This window comes from Mirounga angustirostris, unplaced genomic scaffold (genome assembly GCF_029215605.1).
Source record: "Mirounga angustirostris isolate CCGP_5_RB_7025 unplaced genomic scaffold, mMirAng1.0.hap1 SCAF_5, whole genome shotgun sequence".
NCBI lineage: Eukaryota > Metazoa > Chordata > Mammalia > Carnivora > Phocidae > Mirounga > Mirounga angustirostris.
The window spans coordinates 46,466,564-46,483,516 of record NW_026991713.1 but is presented as its reverse complement, the minus strand read 5'-3'; the positions used below and the strand labels follow the sequence as shown (position 1 = coordinate 46,483,516).

Here is a 16,953-nt window from a genome sequence, read left to right as displayed (position 1 = left end):
CACATTGTAGTTTAAAAGTTGAGTTGGTTAAGACTGCCAAGTTACAGATGTTTTAGATACAGTTCCCGAACTCCTTAGGAAACTGCAGCCAGAGAGGAGAAATTGATAAGCTAATCCTAGAATTCAGATTTTCTGTTTCTTGCTCCATTCAAGGTATCCATTTTTATGTGATGATGTCACATCTAAAATTTAATGGAACACAGAGAATAAAGCTAATAACTATTTTCAGTCTTCAATCAAGTATATTCTAGGGATTTTACTCATGATCACTGATTCCTTGTTTTGAGAAATTTTCAGAAAGAAAAATTGGAGTTCAGTTATCATTTATTCTAGATATTACATGCTTTATTTTTATTAGGCTCTGATTTAGGGAAACATCTAGAATGAATAGCCTACTTGTTTGTTTTTTTTCTCATATTAAGATTTGATTTATATTTTCTTGTCAGATTTTAAGCTGATAGCATGACTAAATCTATTTTAAGGGTTTAGAGCACAGAGAAGGGAGGTGTAAAATGTTTATCCTTTTCCATTTATACTGGTGTATTCAATAATTTATTCTAAAAGTATCTTGAGTTTGAGAGAAATTTTTGCACATGAGTAGACATTAGTGATACATGTGTTACACAGAGTACTGTGCATTCCTGACATTTAATTCTATGACCAGTCTGTTAAAAAGATTAGAGATAAATAACTTAGTTGCAAATATTCAATAAAATTTGGAGCCTTTTAAAAAAATAAGTTTTGTTTACATTGTTAAAAAATCTTTTAAAAACTCTTTTATCAAGCTTATCTTTTAAAATATAATTTTGACATACTTGTTAATCACGTAGCATTTTATCAATTTTTAATCTATTTTCAAGTGACATATACCAGCGAGATGATCTATTCTGTAATGTTCTGAACAATTACTTTATTTAAAGTGTTTTATAATTGAGAACAGACTGATACCAATAGAGATGTTTCTGACTCTAACCCAGTGCTGCATAGTTTATTCTGATAGTGAGAAATCTGGTTCCCACCAACCACTATTTTACTTCGTGTTTATCTCCAGTATACATGCATAGCAGTTTCAAAATTATTAACTATGATGAATCACTTTACCAACTAGAATACACTATGTAGAGTTTTCTTTTTCCCTCTTACAGTTAGTGGTCAAAACATCATTCTCTAAAGTTACTTAGGTTAACACATTTCCCATACCCCCTTCAGTGTGGTTGTATCATATATTTATGATACCATTAATATTTTTTGAGGTCTGCATTTCTAACCTCCTGGTTGATTTTTAAAATTTGCACACATTCAAGTTCATTCTTTATGTTGTGAAGTTCTGTGGATTTTAACACTTGGATAGCGTTAACTATCTACCACGTCAGTGCTATATGGAATAGTTCCTTCTCTTTAGAAGTTTCCCCGTGTGTCTGCCTTTGTAGTCAGTCGCTTCTCCCACCCCTTTCCAATCTGCTGCCAACCACTGATATATTTTCTGTCCGTGTAGTTTTGCCTTTCCAGAATGTCATATGAATTGAAAAAGTAATATACAGCCTTTTTGTTTAGCAAAATACATTTAAAATTTGTATTGCATGAATTAATAGCTTGTTCTTTTTTATTGTTGAGTGGAATTTTATTGTATAGATATACCATTTTGTTCATTCATCTGTTGAAAGGACATCTCCATTGGTACAAACATTCATGAACAGGTTTTCATATGAACGTTAAGTTTTTAGTTCAGTTTGGTAAATATCCAGGGGCACAGTTGCTGGGTTGTGTGGTAAGTCTTATGTTTAACTTTATAAGAAACTGCCAAACTCTTCCAAAGTGGCTGTATTTGTCTTCATTTTTTAAAGTATTTTAGCTGGATTTAGAGTTCTTTTTTTTTTTTTTTTTTAAAGAGTTTGTTTATTTGAGAGAGAGCACAAGCCAGGGGGAGAAGCAGATTCCCTGCTGAGCAGGGATCCCGACGCGCGGCTTGATCCCAGGACCCTGGGATCCCAGGATGGTTAAGGCAGATGAAGGCTGAAGGTAGATGCTTAACCTACTGAGCCACCCAGACACCTCTGGATTTAGAATTCTTAGTTGATAGATATTTTTCTTTCTGTAGTTTAAAAATGTTGATCCACTCTCCCCTGCTTTGCGTTGTTTCTGATGAGAAGTCTGCTGTCATTTCTGTGTTGTTTTTCTCTGTGTATGTACTTTCTTTCTCTCTTCTGTCTGCTTTAAGACTTCTCTTTAACTTTTTCAGCAACTTGACTTTAAAATTATGAGGGTTTTGGTGGTGGTGTTCTCTCTGGAGGTTGTTGAAGTTCTTTATGAGTATAGTTTTCATCAGATTTAGGAAAAATGTGGCCACTGTTTTCTATCTTTCCTGCTCTTTCTTTCTGGGGCACTAGTTACGTTAATATTAGGCTACTTGGGGTGCCTGGGTGGCTCAGTCGTTAAGCGTCTGCCTTCGGCTCGGGTCATGATCCCAGGGTTCTGGGATTGAGCCCTGCATCGGGCTCTCTGCTCGGCGGGAGGCCTGCTTCACCCTCTTCCATTCCCCCCTGCTTGTGTTCCCTCTCTCGCTGTCTCTCTCTCTGTCAAATAAATAAATAAATAAATAAATCTTTAAAAAAAAAAAAATTAGGCTACTTAATATTGCCCAATAGTTCACTGTCTCACTTGCTATTGTCCCTCATTTCATTGTCCCACAGTTCCTTTTATTCTCACTGTGTTTAATTTTGGATTTTTTTTTTTTTTTTTATTGCTAGCTGTGTTTTCAGTTCATTAAACTTTTCTTTGAAGTTTAGAAAAGACTGCTGTTAATCTTATCCAGTGCATGTTTAATTACAGATATTGAATTTTTATTTCTAGAAGATCAGTTTGAGCCTTTTAAAAAAATCTTTTTGACTTTCAAGTAATTATAAACTCATAAGAAGATGCAAAAATAGCACAGAGAAGTTCCATATGCCCATCACCTATCTTCCTCCAATGATGTCATCTTACATAACTATGTAGTGCATTATCGAAACCAGAAATTGACACAGTATAACTAGATTACAAGTCAAACTTAGATTTCACCAGTTTTTGCAAGCTCTTACTTTTTTTGGTATGTCTTTATCATTCTGGTGGTATTTTAGCAAACGTGTAGAGTCCTATAACCACCACCACAAGCAAGATACAGAACTTTGGGGCACCTGGGTGGCTCAGTCGTTAAGCGTCTGCCTTCGGCTCAGGTCATGATCACAGGGTCCTGGGATCGAGCCCCGCATCGGGCTCCCTGCTCGGCGGGGGGCCTGCTTCTCCCTCTCCCACTCCCCCTGCTTGTGTTCCCTCTCTCGCTGTGTCTCTCTCTGTCAAATAAATAAATAAAATCTTAAAAAAAAAAAAAAAGATACAGAACTTTTCGGTCACCATAAATTCCTCTGTGTTGCTAACTTAGGTCTTTTCCATGCCCTTGCATTTCTGTTACCATAGTCATAGTTTTCTTTATCTTCTTGAATGTATGGGATATATTTACAGTATCTGTTTTAATCTCCTTGTCTACTAATTCTATCGCCTGTATCATTGCTGGTCTTTCCGCTTATTATAATTCACCTTGTTTGGGGGTGTATTTCCTGCTTCTATCATGACTAGTAATTTTTGATTGGATGCCAGACATTTAATTTTATATTATTTAATGATGGGAAGGTGTTGTATTATTTTAAGTATTGTTGGCTTTTGTTTTGGGTTACAGTTATGGCACTTAGAAGTTGCTTCATCCGGGGCACCTGGGTGGCTCAGTTAAGTGTCTGCCTTCAGCTCAGGTCATGATCCCAGGGTCCTGGGATCGAGTCCTGCATCAGGCTCTCTGCTCAGTGGGGAGTCTGTTTCTCCCTCTTCTGCCCCCGCCCCCCGCTTGTGCTCACTCTCTAGCTCTATCTCAGATAAATAAATCTTAAAAAAAAAAGAGAGAGAGAGAAGTAGCTTCATCCTCTTGAGGTTTGTTTTAACTTTGTTACTGCTGGTCCAGAGCATCCTTAGTCTAAAGCTTATTCGGTTTCATTGTTCATGCATTTATTAGCTTCTGAACTCTATTCAGTACTTCATGTCTTAAAACTGTCCTACTCCAGTTGATGGGAACATGAATTCTGAGGATTGGTCTGACTACTTTTCAGAGGCTTTTTCTCCAGATTCAATAGTTTTTTCACATGTGTACGCAGGTAATTACTCAGCTAAAACCTTGAGGGCAATCTGATTGTCTTCAGATCTTTGAAGCTCTTTCTCTGCAGCTTCCTTCTCTTCATATGCCCTGCAATTTCTAGCTGTCTTGGTGTCTCCCCTAGCTCTGGATTCTTTTCCTTTAACTCATTGAAACCATTAGGCTTTGATTGGGTTCTGCCTTCCCCCTCCTGTGTTTTAGCCTCATACTTCCACAAGCAGTAGGGCTTATTACTTCATTTGTTCTTTTTTCTGTTCTGTCTCAGGACACAGATCCTGAGATGATGTCCGTTGTCTGAAAATCACTGTTTTATGTATTTTATTTAATTTTCTAGTTACTTAACACAGGAGGATAAATATAGTCTCTGTTTTTCCATCTTGGAAGGCGTCTGCTTTATAGAAAATTTCACTGTAGTTTTATAAATACTTGTCTTTTCTGACTTTTGAATATTTAGGACTTTGTAGGAAAACCAGTGTATAAAGTTCAGTGAATGTAGGCAACTAGAGGGCATGTTTTCTCATACTTGTTCCTTTTCACATACTCTTACATATATACTTACATTCTCTTTCATCTATTGTGCATCCTTTTATTCCTAGTGAGTATCAACGCCATCTATTACTGAACATTTTTATTTAATACAAGATAATGGTGACAAATGTTAGCTCTTTATGTTACCTAGAAGAAAACAGAGTACCTTCATTCATTTTTCCCTTGTTTATCAAAAGGAGATGATGAGTCTTAGTTATTGATCAATATATAGAATATTGATTCATCTAATCCTTAGAGCATATAGTGGCTGCCGACTGAAACCCTAAGCCATGAAATACTTGAAGTTATCCCAAGAGGGAGAAACAAATGAACAAAAACAAGTTTTTCCTTTGTACTAAAATTCATAGTGTTCCAAAATTAATACTTTTCTTTTAGCTGGCAAGCTTACAGATTAAATAATAACTTTTACTTTTAATTAAGGTATTATTTAGCATATAAAGTCCTAATTGTCTTTTTATAACCTATATAGTTAGTTTATGCTAACATACATTAAATTACATTGAAAATTACCTTGCCTGATTTTAGATTTCTAACATCTTTTGATGAAACTAGCATAATCTGAAGGTAAAGTGTGCATTTTAATTTAAACATAACTAATTTAATAAGGGAAACATTTTTACCCTGTAAGAAAAAACTGAAACTTTACATTATTATCCACTGAATTCAGAGTTTCCATGAGTAGATTAATAGTTAAGGCAAGTAGTGTTTTAAATTATTAATTTTATAAAACATTAACATTAAAATGGGGCCAATGTTTTTTATGGGATGCATAATAAAATAGTTTTGCTCTCATTTTGTAACAGTCATTAAAATTTAAGTTGGAGCTGAATGTGTGTCACTTAACTGTTCTTGGACATCAGTTCACTTGATAATTTTATTTTATGAATAACCTTATTCCTTGAGAGATGATAAAGCTTACATTTATGGCACTAAATATACTTATGATTTAAAAAGTCTCTGTTATTTTTGAGAGAGACATACTTAATATCAGTGGTACATATAAATTGGTAATGAATAATTAACATTTTTGGCTTAGAGCCAGGCATCTTAAAGTATTTCAGCCAAACATACACTGTAAGATGGTCAAAATTAAGTAAAAGTATAGCACCCACTAAATTTGTGTTTGTGATCAAATATAAAACCAGAGATGGAATATAGGTTTGCAGTACAGGTTTTCATTTTGTGGATTCTTTTTAAAATTTAAATGTAATAATATTAATTTTCAATGATTTATTTTCCTTGAAAACATTTAGAGATAATCCATGTGTATGTGTGTGTGTGTTGGTTGGTTTTAATAAAATAGATTCATACTTATTATGAATTTAAATTAGAGGTTTTTATTATCCTCTCACAGAGTAAATTTCGCATGATGTTAAATAATTGCTGTAAATTTGAATATAATTTCTAGTGATTAGCAACTATTATTAGTTTAATAGGTATACTTACTACTTCACTAGGGTAAACATTTTACTAAAACTTAGATGAGGGACATTGGTCTTGAAAAGAGTGTTTACAAATTCTTTGTAGATACCATTTTTGGTCTTTTGTTTTCAGTTTATATTTATGAATTAGCATTTCTAGGGACTATCACCTCTGCTTCAATGATTTTTTTTTTTTTTTTTTTGTACCTGAAGTGCACAGTGCCTCATCATTTTGGATTTATTTATCTGTCCAGGTTAGGAAATGAGCTCCATTATTTTTCTGCTTTAATGTGAAAAAATAAATTCTATTAGAGCATGTACAAAATTGGCAGATTGAAGGACAAAGGCATCCAGAAAGTTGGCATGTGTTGCTCCTCTTCCTTGGAGTAAATTTTAATAGAAAATTGAATTAAGTTCACATCTACTTATCATCCTGAGAATATATGATGTATTCCAGTCTTATGGCATAGGAATAAACCTCATAAACTGAATGAATAACAGCTGTATAAACAAGCACTTGGAGGAGAATGATTTGAAATTACATGACTGAATCTAAATTAATTGGATATTTCTGAGACTAAGAGGAGAATATTTAAAAGAAAAAATAACGTCCGTTGAGGGCTGAATTTTTCTGTCCATTTTTTTATTCACCGTAAAGTGTCTTCCTAGTGTGTGAGGTCTGGTGGACAGTTTTAATGGGGGAGAGTAGAAGTAGGAGGGAAGAGTTTTTTATATTTAATAATTTCTCAAAGTATCTGCCACGGTAGCCCTCCTTAGATGGTTAAGGGGAAGATCAGTTATGATATATAAAAATCACTTTTTGTTTTTGTTTTCTGTATATCATATTGGATATTTTTGCTACTGTTCATATATTTACATGTTAGTAATTTTGACGGCTTTTGGATAATTCTACTCTAGAGGGAGAACTGGTGGGCGGTCCTTCCTGTGACACGACCCTTGAGTGACAGTTGTATTTGATTGCCTCCAGTACTGTGAGGAAAGGACACGACTCTATGGTGAGGACTGATGGACATACATTATCTGAGAAAAGAAACTACCAGGTAAGATCAGTTTTTTTTTTCCTTTTTCTCTGTTGTTCATATAGCTGCATTGAACTGTTTAATGTGTTATATTTAACTGACACCAGCAGATTAGATACACTTCAATTTGAAAAATTTGGCTTATAATTTAAAATACATGTGTTGGCTTTGACAGTTGAAATAGTTGGGAACATTTTTCAAAATAAATCATGCTATGATAAATGTATATTCTTTTAATGTCAAAACATTTTTCTGGTGCTTCATGTATATGTCAAAACTTAGATTATCTGATACACAATTTATGACTCCATGCTGGGTTCCAAGCTAGTATACGGTAAAACAAAGTGCTGATTACTTTTATATGAATTATTCCTGGAAGACTAAACCTGAACTCTTAGGCTATATTCAGGGTAATAGAGCATCACAGAAATGTAGATACAATTGGTTAGAATATAAAAGAAATAGAAGTGCACATCCCAGGGCGCTGAGAGACCCAAATTCTATTGAATTTCTCATTAGCTTGCTATCCTTATAATGCTAGATTCTTGTTTTGTCATTTATTAAGTTGGTTAATAATATCCATTCCCTATGTAGCATGTAAGGGTGCTGAAAGGATGGTTGAAGTGTAATACTCCTCTTTCTTTCTTAGGTTTTAAAAGAAGGTGAAAGATAGTGGTATGAAGCAGTGATTTAAAAAACATTTTTTAAATTTAATTTTTTCAAGAGAATCTCCTTTATTTGATAATAACTTATCACCAAATTACACAGCGATTCAGAATACAGAGTAGTTCAAAGCTCAAGTAGGAATAAGCTTTAGGCTTTCTGCACGGATACATACTCAACTTCCCTCAGTCCCTGTCACCTACTAGTTTCATTCCCTGTAGACTGTTGAAGGCAACTAGTGTGTTAACAGCTTTGATTCCTAACCATTTATCTGCTAATTAATTATTTTAGCCCGGTTAATCTTTTCTTCCCTCAAATTGTAAAGGTAAATAGTGGAAAAAGTTGTGAATGGGTTTTCATGGTGTTAATAGCAAAGAGCCTTTGATTATGAGATTTAGGTTCTGGTTTGGGCATTGTGCCTAATAAAAATAGTGTCAAATTATCCTTCCTTTCACTTAACCTCATGTCTGAAGTTTCTTGCCAGTGTTATGATTTTAATAAGCCACAGCTGTGGCTATGCAGAATCAGTTCTCCCTGTAATCTTTCTATTCAGAGTTCTCATAGACTTGACCAACATGGCCTTTGCTAATTTTCATACTTGCTATAGCTCTTCCTTCCTCACAACCACTTCCAACTACCTTGACTCATAAGATTTTAATTGGTCACACTGCTTGGGCTGTTGCATCTTTTGATAGGTTTTAAAAATTATTTATTTAATTAAATAATATTTATTTTAAGAATATTGTGATTCTAGGCTATGTGGCTTTTCAGTACTTATAATCAGGTTTGTAAAGTGTAAGTATAGAACTTTTTGTATGATTACACAGTATGGTTAATTTACTTCATGGAATCATCTTAATACAGAATTCCAAAATTTATATTTAAGAAAATAATAAAATGAAATTATATTTTACACATGAAGAGATTTCCTAATTCCTGCTCATTCTACTCTAAAAATACTCTCTTGTTCCAGTTATATTATTTATAACTAATCCAGGTTCTTTAACTTACCTGAAAAAATTCTTGGTTAGTGTTTTTCTGGCTGAAAATATTTTCCCCTGTTTCTTTTGTTGTTACTTAGTGATACTTAATGCATGTTGAAATATCCTTGGAAACAACTGTTTAAATTTCCGTTGTAAAATTATTTTATTTTTGAAACATCTCCTGGAAAGTACATGTATAGAAATATAATTTCCCATCTGATGTTGAGGCATATTATTAAAAGCATATGGGAAATTCAAAGGAATATTAAATAAATTACTTGTATTTTCATGGGTAGCACTAAAAGTTTGTATATGCTGAGATGAAAGGGTTTAGATTTTTAAAAATTCCATTTTGAGGAATTTTGTTGTTTTTCATGGGTAAAGTAGGATTTCTTTGTACCGATGTTTGCACTCAGTTTAGCTTTGAGGGTTTATGTTTTTGAAGGGTACTTGATGTCTTATAGTGATATTTAAACATCCTAATAATAGGCTAATATTCCAGAGTTCAACAAGAAGGATAATATTTCTCTAATTTTCATTTCCTTATAGATCTGATTGAAGCCTTAGGAACTTAGTTTAAGAATATGCATTCCCTCACCTTTGTGCTAAAAACTTCTGACTTTCCAAATGGGTGTTGGTTGAAGTATTGATTTTTATACTGGTATTTACTTTGTTTCATTTCTTTCTATAAATTTAGGCCCAGTTAAGTTTTTGGAGTTTATTGAATAGAGTAGTTGAGTTTTATTTGCTTAGACTGCTATGTTAGGTCAGCTGAGAATTTAATTATTTAAGTGATTCATAGCTCATTCTTTTTTTGGAAGGATTGTCAAGCTTTTTCCAGGGGATGTTTTTTGCTAGTATTTTCTTATCTTCCTTTAATTTACACTACTTTACTTCAGCTATAAGTATGTGCAAATCTAACCATGTTAACTAAGTTAATTACTAATTTAACTCATAAGTGGCTTTCCCTCTTTTATATAATAAAATCAAGCTCCTAAACCTATACAGTATTTCCACAAGTTCCAGTGTCTCTCCTCTGACTCCCTAGTATGAATTTTTCTCAATTAGGAATATAAAGCTGATTTTAATCCCCCTCCCATACACTTTTACACTTTTAAGCCTTTATTTGTTTTAGTTCCTCTTCATGTAATACCTCACCTTTGTTTAAATGATTCAAGAATTAGGTATCAGTACTCCCAGAAATCCTTCTCTGATGAGTTCAGTGCTCCTTTTCCTTGCTCTCATCGCCTTTGTACTACTTCTAGTTTAGTGCTGATAATAATACATTGTAGTTATCTGTTTATTTGTCCCTGTCTTTCTGTAGACCTGTGCAGTCTAATACTGTATGCACTAGCCATAGTGGCTATTTAAATTTAAATTCATTTAACTTAAAATTTAAAAACTTAGTTTCTCAGTTGTGCTAGCCATACTTCACATGCCTAACAGCTGCCTGCTGTTAATGGCTACCATATCAGACAATGCAGATGTAGAGCTTTCTGTCATTGCAGTGTTACTGTAGGTTATAAGCTTCTTGAAAACTGGAGCCATGTCTTTTTTATTTTGGTACTGTCAATACCTACCATGATTTTGGGTGTATAATAGGTGTTTAATGCATGTTGTTTCAATAAAATTAAAATAAGGAAATTAGTGAAAGGAAGAAGTGTAGTGTGTGCTGGGTAACATACTACTGATACTTCCAAGATTTTTAGATGTTATTCCAAATGGAACTTTTTATAATATGAGGTCATTGATCATGTCATGTTGGTTGGTTCAATGTTATCTATGTGGCTCTAATGCATCCCAGTCCATATGTTCCTGAAGAAATACCTCACAGTCTAAAATGCTGCATTAACTTTGTGGAATATAACATGTCACATTACTATGGCAGTGATTGTATTGCCATTTCCTCCTCCTTCCCCCTGCCATTAAATACTTTATTTCTTTTTTATTAGTTTTTTAAATCACAGAAGTTATAGAGGCGCATTGCAAAAGCTTTGAAGAATAACGGATATATAAAATAGAATGTGAAACTTTACTGTAACTGTTCAGTGCATCTTTTCAGATCTTTTTAAGTGACTATATAGGTGCAAATGTAATTTGTTGTCTTTGTTCTTAACAAATATGCATTTTTCTGCAGCTTGCATATTGTACTTAATGGGGAAGTTTCCATGTGCCATCATTCTTCCCCTGCCTCCTTCCCAGAAGTAATCACTAGCTTGAATTTTGTGTTTCATTCTTTTTATTTTTATAGTTTTGTTATATGTGTGTGTTTCAGTATATACAGGTGCATCTTTCCTTTATGTGTTGTGTGATGATTTGGGGGAAAGTGGTACTGTATATTTCGTTATTTCATATAGGAAAAAAAAAACAATGAATTTCCAGCCCACACAGAACGATTTCCCAGGTATTGCTAAAAAACTCAATACCTATCTGACTATTCACCCAAGTATTTTTGCATAATATAAAGCATTTAAAAAACAAGTTGCCTAATTATCTTAACACATACAAATGCATCAGTAGATGTGTTTCCATTCGGTTTGCAAGACAGTTACACAGTACTGTATACAAATTACATTTTTATCTTTTGTACTGCAGTAAAAATGTAATGTAAATAAGGAATGAAATGCCAGGTTTTTTTTTATTCTAAGTTACAATTTATTGAAAATTTATGTCTTTCTGCTGTCCGGATACATCTTACACCGTGGTAGCTTAGAGTCATAGTTGTAATATAATAGCTTATAACCATTAATGAATGGTTACCTTCTGGTATGACTGAAAACAGCACCAACATCAAAGCATCTTAGAATCTGTAATAGGTTAAAGTATGTTAAAGATACATAATATAAAGAATACTTAATAAAATGAACAAAAATTTTTTAAAAATGGGTACTTAGCAATTCAAGAGTTGTCAGAGTAGATCTGATACCCAGAGCAGAAAGATGGAGGCTTTCATCATTGTTGCTCTTTGGCATTGGGTTAAGATGAAGAGGTTAGCTGAGGAAGGAATTAGTTCAAAAATATGTCTGAAACCAATGAACTGGCTCACAGCTTACTCTTCTTTTCTCTTGAAACTCCTACAAACAAATGGCTGTAACCTATTGTCTGTAGCCAGAGATGAAGCAAGGGGATAGAAAAAACTCAAAATGGATGACTGTTCACTTGCAGTTACACAATGAGGTTGCTCTTACAATTATACTCTTGAATATGATGCTTCTGCTTATGTCACAATCTCGTTATCAACAACAGAAGTCCTTTTGACTCCATGACTTCAATATTTTCTTAATAAATTGGCATTTATTTGTTATTTTTGGCACCTCTTTTTTTCTTCCTCTGGCCAACCAAGAACATAAAGTTAAATGAATTCCCAAGGTACTCATTGGTTGGCTCATTACTACAGGATAGGCTTTCTTTGATTGCATTATATTTTCTGATACTTCTTTTCCTCATCTTCTGAAATCATCGAATGATATGATTTTTTTTTCCAAAAAGCCAAGTTTCACCAAGATACATGGTATATGGTGTGCTTAGTGTCTTGGTAACTTTTTCTCAGTGCCCCTAGGCCAAAAGAAGTAACTGAAAGCTCTGTTTTAAGCCACTTATAGTAGTAGTTAGCATGGTATCTGACAGATAATGCTGTGTTTCCTCAAGATTTAAAATATCTGGCAGCATTCCTATATTCACTGTGGTACTCCTTTTGGGAACTTAGGCCATAGGTTTTACACATGAAATACTGTGAGATACTCTTTCAGAAAAATATTTTCATTTAAGTAGTTTGCCTCAATCATAAATATCAAATGTGTTCATCATTAAACAGAAAGTTAAAACATTAGTGCAGATATTTCTGTGAATCAGAAAAAATATAGACGTAAGCAAAGTTATTTTTTAAAATGTACTCTTAGGCCTTGCTTAGATTCTGGGATGATTGCATCAGTGGTGGCAGCTTAGTTTTTTAAATCTTTTTGAATTTCCACATAAAAATACAACAACCAGGTAGCAAAACCCAACCCATGAAAACATTTGTAACAAAACTTGGTCATGAGGTATCTCCACGAATCCCCAAATATAAACAGATGAGAACTAACCAAAAAACCTACATATATCACTTTCAGTGTGTAAGAAAGTAGAAAGAAGCATTAGGATGTCTGGCCTGAGAATAGAAGTACCTCAAAGGTGGTGAACAACCAATTTGAAAGTGATTAAATGTGATTATCCAATTTGAAACTGGGAGAAATTTTGCCCACTATATTAGATCTTTGTAGAGGACCTGTGGCCTAAAGTAGCTTGAGCAGCCTTGCTCTATGAACTCTCAAGATAAGCCTACCAGTCCTCCCTTCCAGGCCTACAGAAACCCTGCTGAGAAGTTTCTGGGAATGGAATCACAATTGAGCAGGATAGAGGCAATGGAGATGGAGGAAAGAGAACTTCCAGATAAAAATGATAGAGGAGAACAGAGCCAGATAATTTCAGAAAACAAGTCATTGTATTTTTAAACATTACATGAAAACAACAGAAGAGGGAACTTTATGAAGTTAGAAAAGTTTTTTGAACCAAGCCGTACTCTCAAAATTCAGGAAAATTAAATTCACAAAAGGTCTTTCAGGAATATTTTTAGGAGTGTTTTTACTAATTTGAGTTCCCTCATCAGTGTTCATATTGATCTGACATTTGATGTCAAAGTTTTAATTTTTTAAAGAATTTATGGAGGCTGTGTGAAATATTTCTCTATTGAAATCAAGTAAGTGAAAATATTCTATATCTTTGAAAAGATTTTTTATTTTATCTTTCATATTTAAATTTCATGTATCTGAAATTGATTTTTGTATACAGTGTTAGGAGTCCAATTTCCATTCCTTGGCATATAGATGATTATATTAGTATCATGTAATGATTTTTTCTGCCTTCCTCAACTAATTAATAGGACTGCTCTATTATAAATCACGTTACTTTATATTCATGGGTCTGTTTTTAAAATCTCTATTCTATTACTTTGATGTGTTTGCCTACACTTGCTCCATTACTGAATTTTAATTACTATACCCTTGTGTTAAATCCTCATGTCCGTTTTTCTTTTTACCTTAGTCTTCCTGAGTGTCTTGACTTTCTTGGCCTTTTGTTCAATGACAGATTTACCACATATATAAAAAGTATTGAGTTTATAAGTGGAATTTCATTGACTTCATTTTTATTTGGGGGAAGAATTGATAATGTTTATGATAGTCTTCCTTTCCTGAATTCATATATTCAGGTCTTCTGTATTTTCTCTCAGTAAAGTTTTGTTATATTTTTAATAATAGACCCAGATTTATGCATACAGTTTTACTGTTTTTTTGGTAAATGGTATTTTAAAAATTATATTTTATAGGTGTTATTGTTATATTGACATACAGGCAACTTTTTAAATTGATTATTGTATCAATGTTGCTAAATGTTTAAAATCTTATAATTTATCTGTAGGTTCTTTGGGGATTTTCATATAAATAAACATCTGGAAATTACAGTTTTGATACTTCCTTTATAATTTTTACAACTTGAATTTCTTTTCTGAACTCACTAATACTTCTCATACATTGTCGAATAGAAGTGTTAATAGTAGAAATCTTTGTTACTTGTCCTAAAAGCTTTAAGTTGTCACCAGTAAATATGATATTTGATGCAGTATCTTTTTTATACATATACTTTATCAGGATAAAGAAATATTTTTTTTCCTCCGTAGCACTTTTCGTTTTTAAGGTTGTTGTCTGTGTCCCTTTTCTCCTTATTTGTCAGTCTTGCTAGAGATTTGTCAGTTTTACTAGGAGTTTTTAGGTTTAGTTATTTTCATTTTATTTTTTGTTTCATATTCATCATATTTGTTCATCAGTCTTTATTTTACTTCCTAGGGTTTATTGTGATGTTCTTTAATCCTAAGTGTTTATAATTTTTCAAACCTTTGAGATTTTTCTAGTTATCTTTCTGTTGCTGATTTCTCATATAATTCCACTGTAGCTAGAGAATATGATTAGTAGGACACTGCTTGTTTACTAGCTTGAACAGAATGCATATTGACCAATTGGTGGGTGTATTGGCTGTATTTCTCTTCATTAGATCATATTTGTTAATCTTGGTGTCTGTTATCTTCTTTACCCACATATTTACCCGTTATTATTCACATATTAACATTATTTCTTTCTTTCTTTAGATCTGTATTCCATCATATCCTCTTCTATTTCTTTAATTATTTTATACATTCTTATGTTTAATGTGTGATAAATCAAACAATTGGAAGTTGCTGCAAATCATTCTCATGTCTTTTGTTTCTGTTGATTGTCCTTTATGGTACCTTGTTTCCGTGTGTGTGTGTTAAGTTACCATTTCATGTTTCTTAGAACTCTGTGGGAATTTGTTGAAGACTAGGTGGAAGGATATTTTTCCCGAGGGTAGTTGATTTGCATTTGCTTTTGCTGATGCCTAAGTGACTACCAATCCAGGACCAATTAAAAATAAAATGTTAGCTTAGGTTGCGGCCCACATAGGTATTATGAATTCAGGCTGGTTTATGGCTATAGATTCTCAGAAGAGCTTTCCTGTACCTCTTTCTGCCTAACATCAAAACCATGACATTCAAGTGCCTTCTTTACTAAGGGGTTATTAACAATTATGATGTACCCTTTTAAAAGGTGCTGGTTTATGAGAAGGTCTTTTAACAGCTTTTCTACCTTGGATAAATTCCCCTTTGGGGATATAAACTTGTGGCTTCTCTGTACACCAGCTTTTACTTTGGGGGTGCTGAATTTCCTTCTCTCCTTCCTTTCCAACCTCCCAGGCTCAACAATTCATTTAAAAATAAAAATGTAATCACTGAATTAGTTTTCAGTGATATTTTTTTCACACTGTATCTGAATTTGAGAATAATGCCTGGCATATGCTCAGTAAATATTTGTTGATTGGCTGAATCAGTATTTCATGGAGCATTTTTTAGTTGGTTTTGAGGGGAACATTTTGTTTTTTGTTTATAGTATACCTTTGTACCAGAAACCTATATCTTGATCGTTTTCTAGGTCTCAGCTGAAATTTCACTTCTTAGGGAAGCATTTCCTGCTTCTGTTATATATTCTTATTGTTCGTTGTAATTTCCGGGTTGGGGGTGGGGATGACTAGTGTTATTTCTGCTTTTTATCATCTCCATATTTGAAAAAAATTTGATCGTTTTTTCCATCCCTTCTCTTCCCTTCCTTTTACCTCTGTATATTATACCTCTGTTTTTATTCCCCTCCCTTCCATCCCTTCTCTTCCCTTCCTTTTACCTGTGTATATTATACCTCTGTTTTTATTCCCCTCCCTTTCTTTCCTGCCTCCTTCACTTCCCTTTCCTTTCCCTTCCTTCCCTTCATAGTGTCATTTTTTTTCTACTTGAAGAGCTTTTTAAGTTTTTTATTATGTGTAATCAAGGCAGAATTATTTAAAGTCATTAAATTTTTATTTAAGGAATTTCACATTTTGTGGTTCCTTCTACAGCACAGCCTATTACCTTGGTTCCCCCAAAGTTTGAGTCATAATCTTCAATATAGGCCTTTTAAAAAGAACTTATGTTTAACTCACAATTGTCATGTCCATTTGTCCACAGTTCTTTTAGTTGGGCTTCTTTGATCTCTACTTGAATATGGACATACTGATGACATACTTCAAAAATCTCCAACCTGTAATCTTTGGGACCCAGTTTCATCAAGCAGTTTATTTTAGGGCCACTTTTAGGGTCAGAGTAGCTGGATCTGCCTGGTTGTTAATTTCAGACACCTTGTATATATGTGTCAGTTCCAGTTGTATTCACTCCTAAACTATTTCACACCCTAGAATAATAGTACAAATCTTTGGGATAGACCAATTCCTAAGATTAAAAAAAATGAATATTAGATCTTGTATAGTATCTCTGTCAAGTAGTTCTTTCCTACAGATCTAACAAAATAGTTATATGCTTAAAGCAAACCACATATTTACTCCATGAAGCATTTCCAAGGATGTGGGTCTACAGGATAAAGACCCATCAGGATAGACCTTAACCTAAAAAACATTTTTGTGTTGCATTTATTTATTTTTTTAATTTATTTTTATTTTTATTTTATTTGAGAGAAAGAGAATGAGAG

The 16,953-nt window shown here is 33.4% G+C and overlaps 1 protein-coding gene and 1 non-coding gene across 11 annotated transcripts in view; one reads left to right on the top strand and one right to left on the bottom strand.

Moving 5' to 3' along the window:
• The window catches only part of CNOT2 (CCR4-NOT transcription complex subunit 2), a 120,551-nt gene that overhangs the window by 41,163 nt on the left and 62,435 nt on the right, over positions 1-16,953 (top strand). For 5 of the 10 annotated variants that reach the window (XM_064590891.1, XM_045872967.3, XM_045872969.3 and 2 more), the window contains one exon: positions 7,066-7,208. The exons of 1 other annotated variant lie outside the window; for it this stretch is intronic. In XM_064590891.1, coding sequence (XP_064446961.1) covers positions 7,161-7,208 — 48 coding nt within the window. In that variant the 5' untranslated portion in view covers positions 7,066-7,160. Of the gene's footprint in view, positions 1-7,065; positions 7,209-16,953 lie in introns of those variants that run through there. 4 more of the 10 variants (XM_064590890.1, XM_045872966.3, XM_064590887.1 and 1 more) reach the window with 2 other exon arrangements.
• LOC123845149 (small nucleolar RNA SNORA18) lies at positions 16,738-16,870 on the bottom strand. Its single transcript, XR_006790983.1, has one exon. It is a non-coding gene; the product is annotated as a small nucleolar RNA SNORA18 (small nucleolar RNA).